The sequence below is a fragment of the Leopardus geoffroyi genome, chromosome A3 (assembly GCF_018350155.1).
Source record: "Leopardus geoffroyi isolate Oge1 chromosome A3, O.geoffroyi_Oge1_pat1.0, whole genome shotgun sequence".
NCBI lineage: Eukaryota > Metazoa > Chordata > Mammalia > Carnivora > Felidae > Leopardus > Leopardus geoffroyi.
In genome coordinates this window covers 41,831,666-41,846,186 of record NC_059336.1, presented here as the reverse complement: position 1 = coordinate 41,846,186, position 14,521 = coordinate 41,831,666, and the positions used below count along the sequence as shown (strand labels likewise).

Genomic DNA, 14,521 nt, shown 5'->3' with positions numbered 1-14,521 from the left:
TGATGCCAAACTTACATTTGCCATGTGGTTTAATGACTCACTGTACCTTGTATTGTCCAGTGTGCATGTGAAGGGATCTATCAGAGGTGACTAGTGATAGGTGTCTCTGAGATATGTATACTTTGTCTCCATAAATTTATTGCCGGGGGGGGAGAGGTGTCATTTGAAGGGAACCAAAGATCTGAGGACTGGCCATCCAAATCCAAGGCATTTTAGAGTAGTGTTGTGTGAGAAGGTAGAATTGGAAGGTCCAGGGAAACCACATCATCTAGAAAGGAGTGAACCAAGGCCAGGCTGAGAGGAACAAAGAAGTAGAGTTAATTGAACCATACCAAGAAGAAGGACCTCGTGCTGACAGTTAATTTATGAAGTCATTAATTACAAATAGATGAAGTCTGTTACAAAAACTGTGCCAGTATATTTGGAATGGTCATGAATAGCATATATACCTGATGTTACTATAGTAAAATGGTTTTCAACTTGAGTGGTATTGTAAATTGCTCTGTGACTTAGAGCTTTCAGATAAGTTGACTTAATCATTCTTTGCCTATAAGAAAGTGGATTATTTTCGTCAACTCCAGCTGTGTCTTGGGGACATTTCAAATTGGGCAGTCATGAGCCCTGGGCAGTAGGTGACATGTATTTGGATATCAAAATGTATGAAGAATGGTATGAGCCTCTGTGGCCCCTTAAATCTAGGTCTGCGTCTTCAGTGGGGCTAGTTTAAACTCTAAGTAAAAGGTCCAGAGAAGTAATTCATTTGTAAGTGCCCTTGGCTCTGGGTCAGCTGCACATGATTTTTCTTTCAGTATTGAAAGGTAACTACTGCATTTTATTATCCATTCTTCTGTGCTCTTTTACTTAAAATATTAATCTCTTTGCCTAACATTTCAGGAAATCATCAAGGCATGGTTCATAGTACCGAGATGTTTCTAGGAGTGCACATGTGCTTAGAAAGATGAAACCAGATTATTTTTTAGTGTGCTAAGAAATAAACATGCAAAAGAGTTAATTTTAAATAATCCATCTAATCGGTGTCTGTATGGGGGAGGGAGAGTCTGGAGCTAAGCAAGCCTTCCATGTGGGCAGTCTGAGCCACTAGAAAGATTTTAGCTGGAACTAAAATTCTTCGGTCTTCCTGGTTTCTCTGGGTGGATGGTTGTACTTCATACACGTTCACCTCCATTCTCTAGGGTGCCATATATTTAGTTGACAACTGCTTCAATCATCAACTGTTTCTTGCTTCCACTGTCTTGGCCACATGCCAGGCAGTTTGAAAGGTAGAGGGGCCTTTAAAATGTGGTTTCTCACAGCCAGGTGCCTGTGGAGACACACGATGGAGCAGAAACAATTCAAGCCATTGTTCCCTTGGAATAGTGAAGATTCATAGAGATTGTGCCCACTCTCCCCCGCCCCTTTAATCCTCTTAAATGACTTTATGATATGAGAAATAACACTCACAATTTTCCATGTGAAGAAACTGAGGCTTGGTGAATGAAGTGTGGGTTTTCAGAGTCTGGTCTGAGGCCGTGGAGCCTTCTGAAGCCAGCGTCTGTGATTCTCCTGGAGCAGGGGTTCCACCAAGGAGAGCCAGGAGAGATGTGGATGGGATCATGTCGTCTCCCTTGTATTCTCAAGATTCTGTTATTAGTCCGCTTCTCTCTTGTTTGGAGAAAACCCAGATCATGAACACATGGCACTGCATTTCTTAGAAAGTAGAAAAATGGTCAAGGTCCCGAGTTGTTATGTTTGATGTTTAGAATGAGAGAGCACCTCTTTTTGAAGGGCGTAGTAAACTGAGGATCTCAGATGCCCTCTGTGGTTAGAAATCTTTAAGTGCCACCTCCCCCATCTCTGTCGTTTGCAGGATCAGTGCTTACATTGAAGAAGAAGTCCAACGACGACTTCAGGATTTGCATCGCGTGATTGGCGAGGATAGCAGTGCATCTGCAGATGTGGCGAGGGTGAGCTGAGGGAGCCAAGCCATCAGTCATTTGTTTTATTTTTTTAAGTTTTTTTTTTTTAATGTTTGTTTGTATTTGAGAGACAGAGACAGAGCGTGAGTTGGGGAGGGGCAGAGAGAGAGGGAGACAGAGAATCTGAAGCAGGCTCTAGGCTCTGAGGTATCAGCACCGAGCCCGACGCTGGGCTCGAACTCATGAGATCATGACCCAAGCCAAAGTCGGATGCTTAACCGACTGAGCCACCCGTGCACCCCATCATTAGTTTTCAAGGTGACCTCTCCCTAAGTTGGTGGAGGTAGTGGTGATGGTCCCCCTTATTATTGTTTCTCGGTGAGAAAACGGAGATGCAGAATGTTCTCTAAAAATTAAATATAGCTTGGGTGGAGCTTAACATGTTATAAATAGTACTGGTTCAAGAGAAACTTTGTTTATTTAAGAATTTTGTACTTCTGGGGGAATTCTTAACTGAATATAGAGTCTACTAAAATGCTTTATTTACTTTGACTTATAAAGATTCTACATGTAACATTTTTCCGTTTTCTCCAAAAAATACAACCAATTTCCTTAAGTATTTAATTTTGCTTGATAAATTATCCTGAGTAGATATATAACTTTGCTTTTGAGAAGATACGTATTTGCGATGTTGATTTTTATCAAAATAGAAACATTTCATTCCTATTCCTCAAGTTAGTAAGGGTCCTAAGGAAGTTTTATTTCATTTATTTAATTTATTGAATTTTATTTAATATGTTCATATTATTCTTAGAATTTTAAGATTAGGAATAGATGCTTCAGTTCCCTTACAGGCAGATGGAGCGATAGAGTCATACTTACCTTGGGAATATAAATTCTATAGAAGGGATGTCATTGTTGAGTAAGTATGTTTCTTTAGAATTTTGTTCCCATAAATATTTCTAATCAAATCAGTTTCTTTTCCCTCTATGAACAAGCTATAATTTAATATAGAGCGCTTTTTATTTTCTTATCAGGATAATGAGAAACTCCACAATGGCACCATTCAACGTAAGCTAAAATATGAGGTAGGTAATGATTTTTCAGATTGATAAGGTCGCCTTAAATTATAGCATGCTCGTGTGATTAAATTTTCTTAATGTTTGGTTGCGTAATTAGAATTTTGAAGTCCCAGTGAGATTAATGGCTAATAGGGAAGGCAAGCTATTATATGGACTTAAAATTAAACGGAATCCTGCAGGTTGAAAACTGCTTGGACTTTATTTGAATGGCATGTAACTGTGATGGAGGCTCCTTGCCCAGTTTTTCATTTGTAACAGTATCCTTTCCCCTGGTCTGCATTTAAAAGGCAGAATTATATAATCAGAATCAGATATGGGGTTTGGAAATGAAACTGAACACTTCTCAATGTTTTAAAAACCCTGCTCATTTTATGGACTGTGAGTTGGCAGTAGTACAAAGGACATACTCTCGGTTGATTAGCTTATTTCTCTGGTGGATTGTCAAACCAAGGTTTATTTGGGCATACGATTTGTAAGGTTTTACTTGTAGTATTTTCTTCCACTGAGGGACCTGTCCTTGCCGTACATTCCTAAATTAAAAAACAAAACAAAACAAAAACAAACAAAACAAAACTAGGTGGTAGAAGTCTTACAGATGGCGCCCATATATTACAGAACAGAGAACAAGAGGTGAAGGGCTGGGTGTCCCACAGGAGGCTTAGCTGACTTTGGCCACTGCCACGCCTCCACCCCGGTGGTCCAGTAATGACATTGTCTTCCTCTAGACATCCTTCTCTCTAGCAAATAACCTTGTGAAGTGTAGGACGTTGCCTGTTATTTCTTTGTGTCCACTGTGCCTGGCCTGTAGCGGGGAAGCCTTTCACAGTGCTGGTTCGTAGCTCTGGTAACGGCAGTCTAACCAGGGCAGGTATAATTAAAGATTCCCATGAAGTGAACCAAGAGGCAAGAGAAATATGACTGAGGTTGAAATACTTGTCAATTTCCTTTTGGCCCTGTCATCTGATTTTCATTAAGTGTGCCCTGATTACTTTTACATTTTGGACATACAGTCATGGACTTATTTTCACAACTAAGTCTGACCTTTTGCAAATTGAGTCAAAGATCTTAGGATTTATTTTGGAGCAATTGAAATATTAGACCAAGAAGTGGATACTGTGGATCAATCCTGCACAACATATTTCTTTCAAACACTTGGCAATTTGTAAGATAAATAATATGGAAATTGAGGTCCTGTGTGTGAATCAGTTCATCCATTCTTAAATCATGTATCAATCAATATGAGTAGCTTAGGCTTTCGATTTAACCTCTGCATTAATCTACACAATGAAACCAATGACTGCAGGAATCTTCATGTGCAAAAAGATTTGCAGAAGGTGCTGCCAACCCCCATTTCAACTGTTTTTGACATCTTGAACAGAAAAGGTATCTTGCCCCGCTGCTGCCCAGAGATGTCACTGGCCCTTCCGGCAGAGAAGAGGGGAGGGAGGTGGATCGGAACAACCATCCGGGTCCTCCCACGACACAGGGCATCTCGGCGTCTCCTGCTCCCTCCTCAGCATCGTGCGAGAGAGCCCACCAGCGAAGACATCGGTCCTCCATACACAAGGTGTGGCAGAACAGTGATCGTGGATACGGTCATCCTGAGTGTGCAGGCTGTTTCCAACCAAAACGTTTCAGTCTACCTGAAATCACATTTCTTCACGAAAGCAACACCAGTGACACAAAACATCAGCATCGGTCAGAACATCTCAGTGATGTGATGACTCATAAAGATAAACACAACTTGGGAATCGAGTCCAGCTGGACTTTGCTGCAAGATTTGTCCCAAGAAGTGCCTCTACATAATGGAAGCAAGCAGACCAGGCAAAGCAAGTTACTCTGCTTGGTCCTCTCTGAAACGGTTTCTGGTGAGGAGGGTGCCTCCCACAGCGTTCCTCAGCATGCACCCGCCGGGAAGTTTTGTGGTGAGCAGCAAGTCGAGAGAGAGTTAGATGCTAAAAAAGCTAACTCTCCACAGTCCCTGATAAATATCAGGACAGAAGGAAACAGCGGGTTGGGCTGTTTTTACCACAGGCTGGCAGACCTTTATAAAGATACCAGCAGTCACCTGCTACAGGCTGGCACAGAGGTGATCCGCCAAGCCGGGCATATAGGGAACCTGTGTGACCCCAGGGGGCTCACCTCCCATGTGACGACATTTATCAGAAGATTACCATTTCTGAAACACTTTCCCCTGGACACGTCCCTGAAGTCACAGCAGGCGTCATCAGAGCCTTATTCTTTCCCCAGAGAAGCTCAGGCTGGCAGCAGCGATCCTGAAGAGGCAGGAGCCGCCAGGCCAGCAGAGGGCACCATGCTTTTCAGAGCACCAGGCCTCACTGCTGCCTCTGCTGCTGCAGGATCCCCAGACTCCTCCACAAGCTCAGTGCTGCACCTAGAATCTGAAGATTCTGGAAGGAGACCCGCATTTAAGCAGACTCTTGTGCGATTCCCAGCCCAGATGCTGAAACTTCAGGAGCAGCCTCTAAAAGACTTTCTTGAGCACGTGGCTTGTTCCGTACCAGAACTCTCAGGCGACATAAAGGAAGTCAAAGGTGTTTACTGGCTTGCTGTTGCTAACTGCACAGAACCTGACCCTCAGCCAGCATGTTTGCTTCTGCTTCATTCCATGCTATATGCTTTGGTTCTGTCAGATAACCCTTCAGCCTCAATGGGCATTTTTCATGCTCTGCCTCTCTCTGGACTAGAGGAAATCCAAGTCGGCTTTGGTGGGCAGACCATCAGACTCTTGGGCTCTGCAGAGAGTCTCCTGCTCACCGTATTTAGTTACAGCAAAACCCTCTGTCAGCAGATTTGCGGTGACCTCCTGTGTGTCCTGATGCCCGAGTCTGATGCTGCTGTCCACACTAATCACCCTTTGTTCCAACAAGATCTGGTTCAGCTTTCTCTTGACTGGAAAGCAGAAATCCCTGATTTAGTTTTGGCAGACGGTGTTCGGTTATCATCCAGATTCCAGGATACCTTGGTTGACATGATTTACTTTCTTCATGGAAATATGGAAGTCAACATCCCCTCTCTGGCAGAGGTACAGTTACTGCTCTACACAACAGTCAGAGTCGAGGGTGACCCGGGCCAAGACAACCTCCAGTCGTTAGTCCTTCTGAACACCCACATTGCCCTTTTGAGGGAAGATCGAGTTTTCTATCCCCACACTCAGTCTCTAAACACACCTTCTCCACGAGCACAGTTTGATGTGACCAGATGTCGTGCTTTAAGCGAATTCAGGTATGTCGTTGTTCCAGAGAAGGAAACCTTGTCAACCGTCCAACTTGTCTTCCCAGAAAAACTCAGACTCCCATCAGATTCAACAAATAGCCCAGCTGAGCACTTTGAAGGAGCCCAGAACGTCCATTTGTTCCCTGGCATGCCGTGTCCTGAGGGCAGTCAGAACGTGGCACCCGAGGTCTGGAAACTGACCCTCAGCTCTCAGGATGAGGCTCTGTGGCTCATCGCACACTTGACAAGGCTCTCAGGAAGAAACTTATAAAAATACTTGGCATATTTTTTGAGATTTGTAATAAAATGAACATTATGAGAATAGTCAAGGACCCGGAAAGGCTCTGTGTAGCTAACCGATTTGACACTAGAAAAATGCAGACCTCTAAAATTGAAAATGTAAATATGTTAAGTATCTACAATTAAAAAAAAAGGCGGGGGTAGCAGAGCACTGATAAAATATCTTTATCACCACCCTGCTTCCTTTTCTTGAACCTCAGCCTTGTAAATTTGGGTCTGCCTCATTATTTGTTAGGTGATTAAAGCATTTCTGATTGTTTTTGGCTTCATGTCGACTTCTAGTAGGGTGGCTTGGAATCTGTCTGTGTCTGCTGGATTCCGGCAGGCTAATTTGTGCTGCTTGAAAAAGTGCCCGGTTGGCAGTGACCTTCACTGACATCCTCCGTTTTAGCCATGATTAGGACAGCTCTGTAGCAGAGCACATTAGTAATGCATCAAGCTTCCTGGAAGGACCCAGGGATTTAAAATACCCTCCTCTCACTATAATACATGGAATGGAGACAGCACCACATGCCCTGCGGTGTCTTCTTCCTCAGTTAATTGCCTTTTCCTTCCTCCTTTCAGACTTTTTGACTATTGCTTTCCAACCTATGTGCTTTCAACTCCTTACTTGTTGGTTTAGTTTTGACTACCCTTCCCCCTATGCCACGTGCCCCCCCACATGCCAGGACTTTCTCCGAGCTTTTATATTTCTGTCCTGGAAAGACTCTTCATCTTCAAGTCTGACTTTTTCTAACGCCTTCTGTAAGCAATCTTATCAGCTGCAGGGTCACCTCAGAAGGCATTCGGCTCTTTCCTCTGGCCGCCCTCCCTCTCTGCCTCCCACCTAACACATCATCACTCACAGCCTCTGACCAGCGTGTTCGGCTGGCCCGAGCTGGTCCGCTGGCCTGCCTTCTGAGATGAGTCATGCCCATGGCAGCCTCAGGTATGACTCTCTTCACAAAGTATGATCCGGTACTCAGCTGCCCTCCTCCTCTGTGAGAGGCTTGAAACTGGGCTCTTCAGAAGCTCTCTCTCCTCCGAGTGACCCTTTCTTTTTTATCCATCTCTGTTCAACATTCCTATGAGGAATTGCGTTGCGTGTCTTATATTTATTAGCTATTTCAACGGGTCCTAGGTTTCACAGCCAGTGTTCTCCTGTTTCTTGGATGTATATGTCCTACTAAATTCCAGAGTCTTAGAAGGAAGGAGGTGGATTCTTCACTGCTCCTTCCTCTCTCTTCCACTTCTAGCCGGGATCATGATGAACTCATGGTAGCTACTCATTGAATGTTGCAGTCACTTGAGCAAATCAGCGATTACATGAAGCCATTTATATTAGCCTTGGCATGGAGGGGTCATTCTTTTGTTCTAGCCAGACCTTTGGATGATGTACAATATAAATGCCATAGCCCTCTCTTCGTTTCTACTCCCGATCACTGATAGGGGCAGTGTCAAAGCTTAACCCAGAAACTCACCGGCTCCCTTTGGCCACAAAGTACAGACCTTCCTTCTTTCCCCCTCAGAACTAACAAGCTACTTAATGTGTTCTGTGCTTCATCATTGATTTTCCTCTCCCCAGGTGTGGGGCAGTAAACAGGAAAGGGCAGGAAACTGGCGAGTGTGTTAGGATCTACACACCGGTGGCTGCTGTCTTATCTGCAATAACCATGTAGAGGCTTTTTGACTTTTTGAGGCAATAGGGTTCAGATGTTTATAGGTGGAGCTTGTTTTTGTCACTTCCACCCTTCCCCCCATGCACACATACACACCCTGTTGCCTTATACATGAAGGGTTTTGAGTCTCTGATGAGGATATCATTAAAATTAGTTAGCTTGTCATGTTTTTGGCCGGAAGATCTACTGTGGAAGGAATTTCTTAAATGAACCATGGTAGCCTTCTAATATCTTATCAATAATTTTCACATAACTTCCCCCTTTTTTTGCTTTTTTCAGAAAATACTTTCTTAAAAATTGCCCCATTGATTATTTTCTTAAGTATCCTTAATAAGAAGAACAGAACTAATGATCATGAAGAACAGAGGGAATGAACTTTAAGATGTTAGCAGAGGGACAGTATAGTTGGGAGGGAAACAGTACATAAGCAGCATAAGAACTTTAACAAAGAATGAAAAATATTAGACAGACTTGTCTTCATAGATTTAAAAAAAACATAATTCTATGTTATAAATTATGGTCTTTAATATTGTTCGTAGATGGAGCATGCAGCAAATACAAGCATTGCATAAATGTCCTATTATTCATTATAACATCTTCCGTCTGCTTTATGACCCAGGTAGGCCACAATGAGGATTACATTCAGGTCTCACCACATAATAGAAGAGGCCTCCGGCAATTCAAATTTTACATGTCTCTTCTCTTACCTAAGCATACTTTTTATCTTGAGATCAAGTATGTTCCCTGATATGAGAATTTGATTTACTATCCATGAAGTAAGTAGTAAGGTTGTCATACCTTAGGTTGTCCTTGTCCACTGTGGCTTTAATCCTGCAGGCCTCCCTCTGTCTCCACTGGCTCATTCTTTAGGAGTTCTGGACCTGTGATGCTACTATAGGGAGCAAGTGTGAGCATCTCCATACTCAGCCTAATGGGGGATCGTCTCAGTTGTAATGAGTTCTTGCATCAAGGAAAAAAAAAAAAAGGTTCATACATACTTTGTTCTGTGGCATTTTCATTGTTGTAGCATAGGCCTAAACATTTACATTGTGGAACTTGTTAATGCATTCTAGACAATACCTCTTTGAGTACTTCGAAATACTGATTTCATCTGAATTTGATTAAAATCCATTTTGTTCACAGCTGCCTGTTTTACAGAATTGTGGTTGGCAGGGTGAATTTATTCAGCCTTTGTTGAAGAACATTTCAAAACAGTTTGTCTTCCCTTTCTCATTACTTAAAAAATGTAAGTGCATCCCTTGGAGGGAATACTTATACTTCCCAAGTAATAATTATGGTAATTTTTATTTACATTCTTTTTCCTACATGATTTCAAGTTTTGAATGATAAATAGATTAGAGCACTTTTATTAATGCTTCTCTGAAGGTCAAGCAGTCTTACTGGCTAGGCCAGTGTCTAGTGAGGTTATTTTGTTAATTGTCTTAATTTGCATGTTAGACAATTCTGATTCATTATTTAAGATATCTTTTGTGATAGGTATTATATCAGTCAGCTCTTGCTGGGTAACAAACAACCCATAAAAAAATAAAAAGCTTTTATTTCTTACTGATGGTTGTAAGTAGGTTGAGGTGGCTCTACTTGTAGGCTACGGATCATCTGAAGTTTAGATAGTGTTGGTCTACTCCTGATGTCTCATTTTGAGGTCTGTGCTGAAGGGTCAGTGGCCATAATAATGATGACAGAAGCACAGAAGATGCTGATGCATCATGTCTACCAGTGTCCCGCTGGCCAACACAAGTCATGCAACCAAGTCCAAAGTCCAGCGGCAAGGAACACTCGATCCACCAAGAAGCCATGGCAAGACTGGATATATGCTGCTGCAGGGAAAAGAAAAATTGGGACCAATAGTTCAGTCTGCATGGATATATTATGTCAGGGTCCTAAGGCTCTATTTAAAATAAAATTCAGATAAAGCTTGTAGGACTTCTCCCTTATGGAAGTATTCAGGTACTGGGAAGAACATATGTCATAGGACCATTAAAGTCACTTAGTTCAACTGGCTTTCCAATTTAGTCCTTTCTTGACACCTCCAGGACTGCTCACTCTCTACCTCACAGCAGTTTATTCAATGGAACTGTTCTCATTGTTAGGCCATTCTTTCCATCATCATCTTTATTGTAATCTACATCTGTAGGGCCCATCCATCATTCGCATTCTTGTGTAACAGAATAGAACAAATCTGTTCCACAGTCTGTGTTATAATCTGACTGACCCTTCAGAGAAGACCATTATCTCTCTCACCTTCTCTGATTTTCCTTTTTTACCTCCAACATCCTTCAGTTCCTTTGTTGTTTCTTATCCAACATTGTTTCCAAACCACCACCATCCAATCTCTTGCTAGGGTTGCACCGTTGTAATTTTTTAAGACCTCCTTTATAAGGAATGGAACTGAATGATTCAGTTAGTAAGAAGGAAAGAGAGTCTGTTGTAAATCAGTCCTCCTGCCATTTAACACCTGGTTAAAATCTTTGGTGCTAAAGGTGGCCGTGGATTCCAGTGATAACAATCCAAATCCCCCTTACATTGTGGTTGACAGTGTACCAACTTCTTTCCCATGTATGGCTCCTTTTGAGTCCCACAGTGATCCTCCTGGGATGGAGGAATTATCATCAATCTGCACTTCATATTTGGGAATTTAACTCAGAAAGGATCACTTGACTGAGAATTGGAATCAAACCCAGACCTTCTTTGTCCAGAACATCTATTCTTTCCACAATGCCAAAGTCAGTTCCTGGTCACATTGTCTGGGTAAATTTTTTTATTGATTTATTTTTCTCATGGGGATGACTATACTAGGGATAAATATTTGGAAGAACTATGAAGTTGATTCTTTTCTGACTTGTAAATTCTTTCATTGGAATTTCTAGACATTGAAGATTATTTCTCTTTTTATGAGTTATTTTTCCCCCAGAAATTCCCGTGCAGATTTCTTTGCAATTCCCTTGTTCCATTGTATGAACCTTATGTCTCCTTTTTGCTCTCTGCATTTTTATCTCCTATAGAAGAGAAGCGTAGGTAAAGTCATAATGCAAATATGGTATAGATAACCTTTTATGCTCAATGTCGCTGCTTTACCTGAAGTTCAAACAATATGCTCTACAGATACCTGAAAGAATCTTCCCCTCCCTCCCAACTTTAATTTCTCTTGGGCCTTAGAACTGAGCAAAGATTGAACCAAAACTAGGGCTCAGCAAGAATTAGTGAGTGAAGATGCGCGATCCTTTTGTGGCTAATCATGGACACTGTAGAATAGGAAAGGAGAAAAGTTGATTTTCCCTCCTGAACATCCCAAATTGCCAATGTTTGTGTTTGGTATAAGAACCACTTAGCAATTGTTGTCCTGTTCTCACTTATACTGGATCCATTCTTTAGTCTTTTTAAAATTTCATCCATTTAATGATGAGTTATCCCGAGAAAATGACCATTAAAGGGACTAGTCTTTGATGCTCTAGAGAAAGATGGTAACGTTCTTAATGATTTCAAGTTAAAACATTCATCAGATACCCAGTGTTTCCAAATTTTGAAATAACGTTGATCAACTCAGATCTCTATGGATGAAATCATCTATTCTGGTAAAGATCCTGGATCAGGAAATGTTAGCCATCCTTTTGGATTTTCCCTAAATCCACTAAGAGTAAATAAGATATTCCACAAATATTTATGTCCAATAGCTTGTCATTTTCTGGGTAGTTTATCCCTAAAGATATATATCAAAATTGAAGAAATACTCCTTTATTTGAAAACCTTTATTTCTGTTTCCTCATGCAAGTTTTTTTTTAACTCACTTTAAGATAAGGTTAGCACTGTTTCTTCATGCCCTGGTGGTGTTAAGTCCTCACCTTGACCAACATGGTCAGGAGATACCTGTGGCACGTGTGGCTACATCTCTTAGCAAACTCCAGTTCAGCTCTATGTACTTAGCCTTCAGAGATGATGTGGTATTAGCTCAAGATCCCTTCATGACAGGGGTTCCTGGGTGGCTCAGTCGGTTGAGCATCTGACTTTGGCTCAGGTCATGATCTTGTGGTCTGTGACTTCGAGCCCTGCGTCGGGCTCTGTGCTGACAGCTCAGAGCCTGGAGCCTGCTTTGGATTCTGTGTCTCCCACTCTCTCTGCCCCTCCTCCACTTATGCTCTGTCTCTCTCATTCTCAAAAATGAATAAATGTTAAAAAAAAAAGTTTTGAAAAATAAAAAAGATCCCTTCATGACAGAGGCAGGCTTCACCTTCCAGAGATGAATATAAACATGTCTTGGCTCTTTATTCATAATTTGGACTTGCTCACACAAGGTACCTTTATTCTCTGCTTCTGATAACATGGCTAATACTTGAAAATATAACTGATCCCCTAGCCCTCCCTCTGTCCCAGACCTCTGTTTTCAAACCTCCTGGGCATAGGAAGTCCTGATACAAAATAGCTCTAATTAGAATTATCAATGTGGCATGTGTGGTGGAAAAAAGGAGGGAATAGAAATATGTGCTATGCTGGGAACAGAGAAAGGAGAATTGGTAGTTTTGTTGAAGCTGATAGAAACCCGGGTTGCCTATATTTTAGAAAACCTTGGATATTTGGCTCTAGGAGATCAGACGGCAGTCCTTAGGTCTGACCTTGTCCTAGTCAGAGCATACACTGAATTCAACCATCTGGTACATAATTAGAGTATTTAGGGGAAATGTTGATGACTCCCTGTAGAATTGGTCCATTCTGTGCCCTCTGCAGTGTCGACATTGATCTGAGTGGATGTTAATGCCACTTCCTATTAATTTCCTTAATTTGTCCCTTTTGAAGGAGACAGCCTTAGTGGGAAGAGAAGATTCTAATCTGAATATTCAAAATATAGTCTGTGATCTGCCTGCTTTTTTTGGCTGAGGACCCGACTATAGTGTTTCCCCAACAACAGAAAAATAGCATATTTGTTGACACAAGACATTATTTCATTAAAAGCTACCAGAAGAGTATTTCTTTGCATTTTATTTTAAAAGATGTTTCTTATGTATAGGAGTATAATCCAAGTTACTAATTATGTACTTTTCCTTGACCTTTCATTTCTAAACCGAACCCACTCCACAAGGCATTTAAAGTTCCTTGAAATGTCCTGCGTATTTATCCAGATCTGCTGTAAGATGTGTATCCAGCCTTTCATGTTTCTTTACCTCCTCCTGTGATGTATGACCAATTTCCCTTCCATGTCTAAGCATCTTCTTTGCCACATGTAGAAAAACCATGACTGATTCCAAAATAAATAGCTCCATAGAAATTTAAAAGCTCCCTTAAATAATAGGATATAACATGATACAGCACACATTTACTTGTCTAGTATAAAACTCAAGATATTCAAAACATAGCTACTTTCAAATAAAAAATAAATTTCTGAGACATGTGTGTTAGTTTTCCTTCCTCTGTAACATAAACATAGTTTAGGGGAATGTCAGGAACCTTTCACACTGCATTCTGAGAATTCTACATTTCTCATGAAATTGACTTCAAAAAATAGTTTCTAAAAATCACATTGCAGCAGTGATTTGATAGAAACACATACTTTTTAGATTTGTCTCTCTGTTCATCTATCTGTAGATAAAGGCTCAAACATCTTCAGATCCTTAGCAGTTATTTTTCAGTTACCCATTTCTGTAGTTGTACATTTCTCTACACTTGTTAATATGGAGTTACTCTGAAATCTGAGATTGAAGTAAACTGTGACTCTGGGCGATAGCGAGGACTCTGGTAATATTTCTAGCCCCTAGCATGCTAAATAATGAAGAGAGAAATATCAGTCTTCTCAGCACCAGATGCAGCTGAACTTTGCTGTCTGATCCTGCGGTTGGGGCAGTGGCTCAGAACTGTATTCTGTGGTATACGTGCAGGTGCTGGTATATAAGGGGCCGTCCTAAATTTAGATGAGCTACATAAACATTACAGGATCCAGTTCCTCCCAGATAAATGGTCTCTACTTCTTTCATGTACCCAGTTAAATTATCAAAGGCAAGAGTTTTTGTCTTTAAAGGGTGTATAATCCCAAGCTCCAAGCAACTTTCATTAGGGATTATTTCACAATTATAAAATTGTTAGAAACAGAGAACTTTCCAGTCCTAAAATGGCTATGTAGTAACCAGACCATCAATTTCAGTCTTATCCCACTTTGAATGTTGACTTATAAAAGGAGAAAGCTAAGTTGGCTAACTTTAGAATGTAATCCATCTGGAGTGGAGAAACCAAAAATCTTTGTTGAAAATTTGATGCAGTTGAGAAAAAACTAAAGGTCTTAGAAATTACAGAGACTTTGTAGAAGTTATTTTGTATTCTCAGG

At 41.2% G+C, this 14,521-nt stretch overlaps 1 protein-coding gene across 10 annotated transcripts in view; it reads left to right on the top strand.

The window, feature by feature from the left end:
• The window catches only part of KIF16B (kinesin family member 16B), a 288,439-nt gene that overhangs the window by 195,129 nt on the left and 78,789 nt on the right, over positions 1–14,521 (top strand). For 5 of the 10 annotated variants that reach the window (XR_006703353.1, XR_006703355.1, XR_006703356.1 and 2 more), the window contains 3 exons: positions 1,868–1,964; positions 2,954–3,004; positions 4,377–6,244. Coding sequence is in view for 3 of the 10 variants with exons in the window: in XM_045445356.1 (XP_045301312.1) it covers positions 1,868–1,964; positions 2,954–3,004 (148 nt within the window). In the remaining 7 variants the exon portion in view is untranslated. The remainder of the gene's footprint in view (positions 1–1,867; positions 1,965–2,953; positions 3,005–4,376; positions 6,245–14,521) is intronic. The other 5 variants (XR_006703358.1, XR_006703357.1, XM_045445356.1 and 2 more) reach the window with 1 other exon arrangement.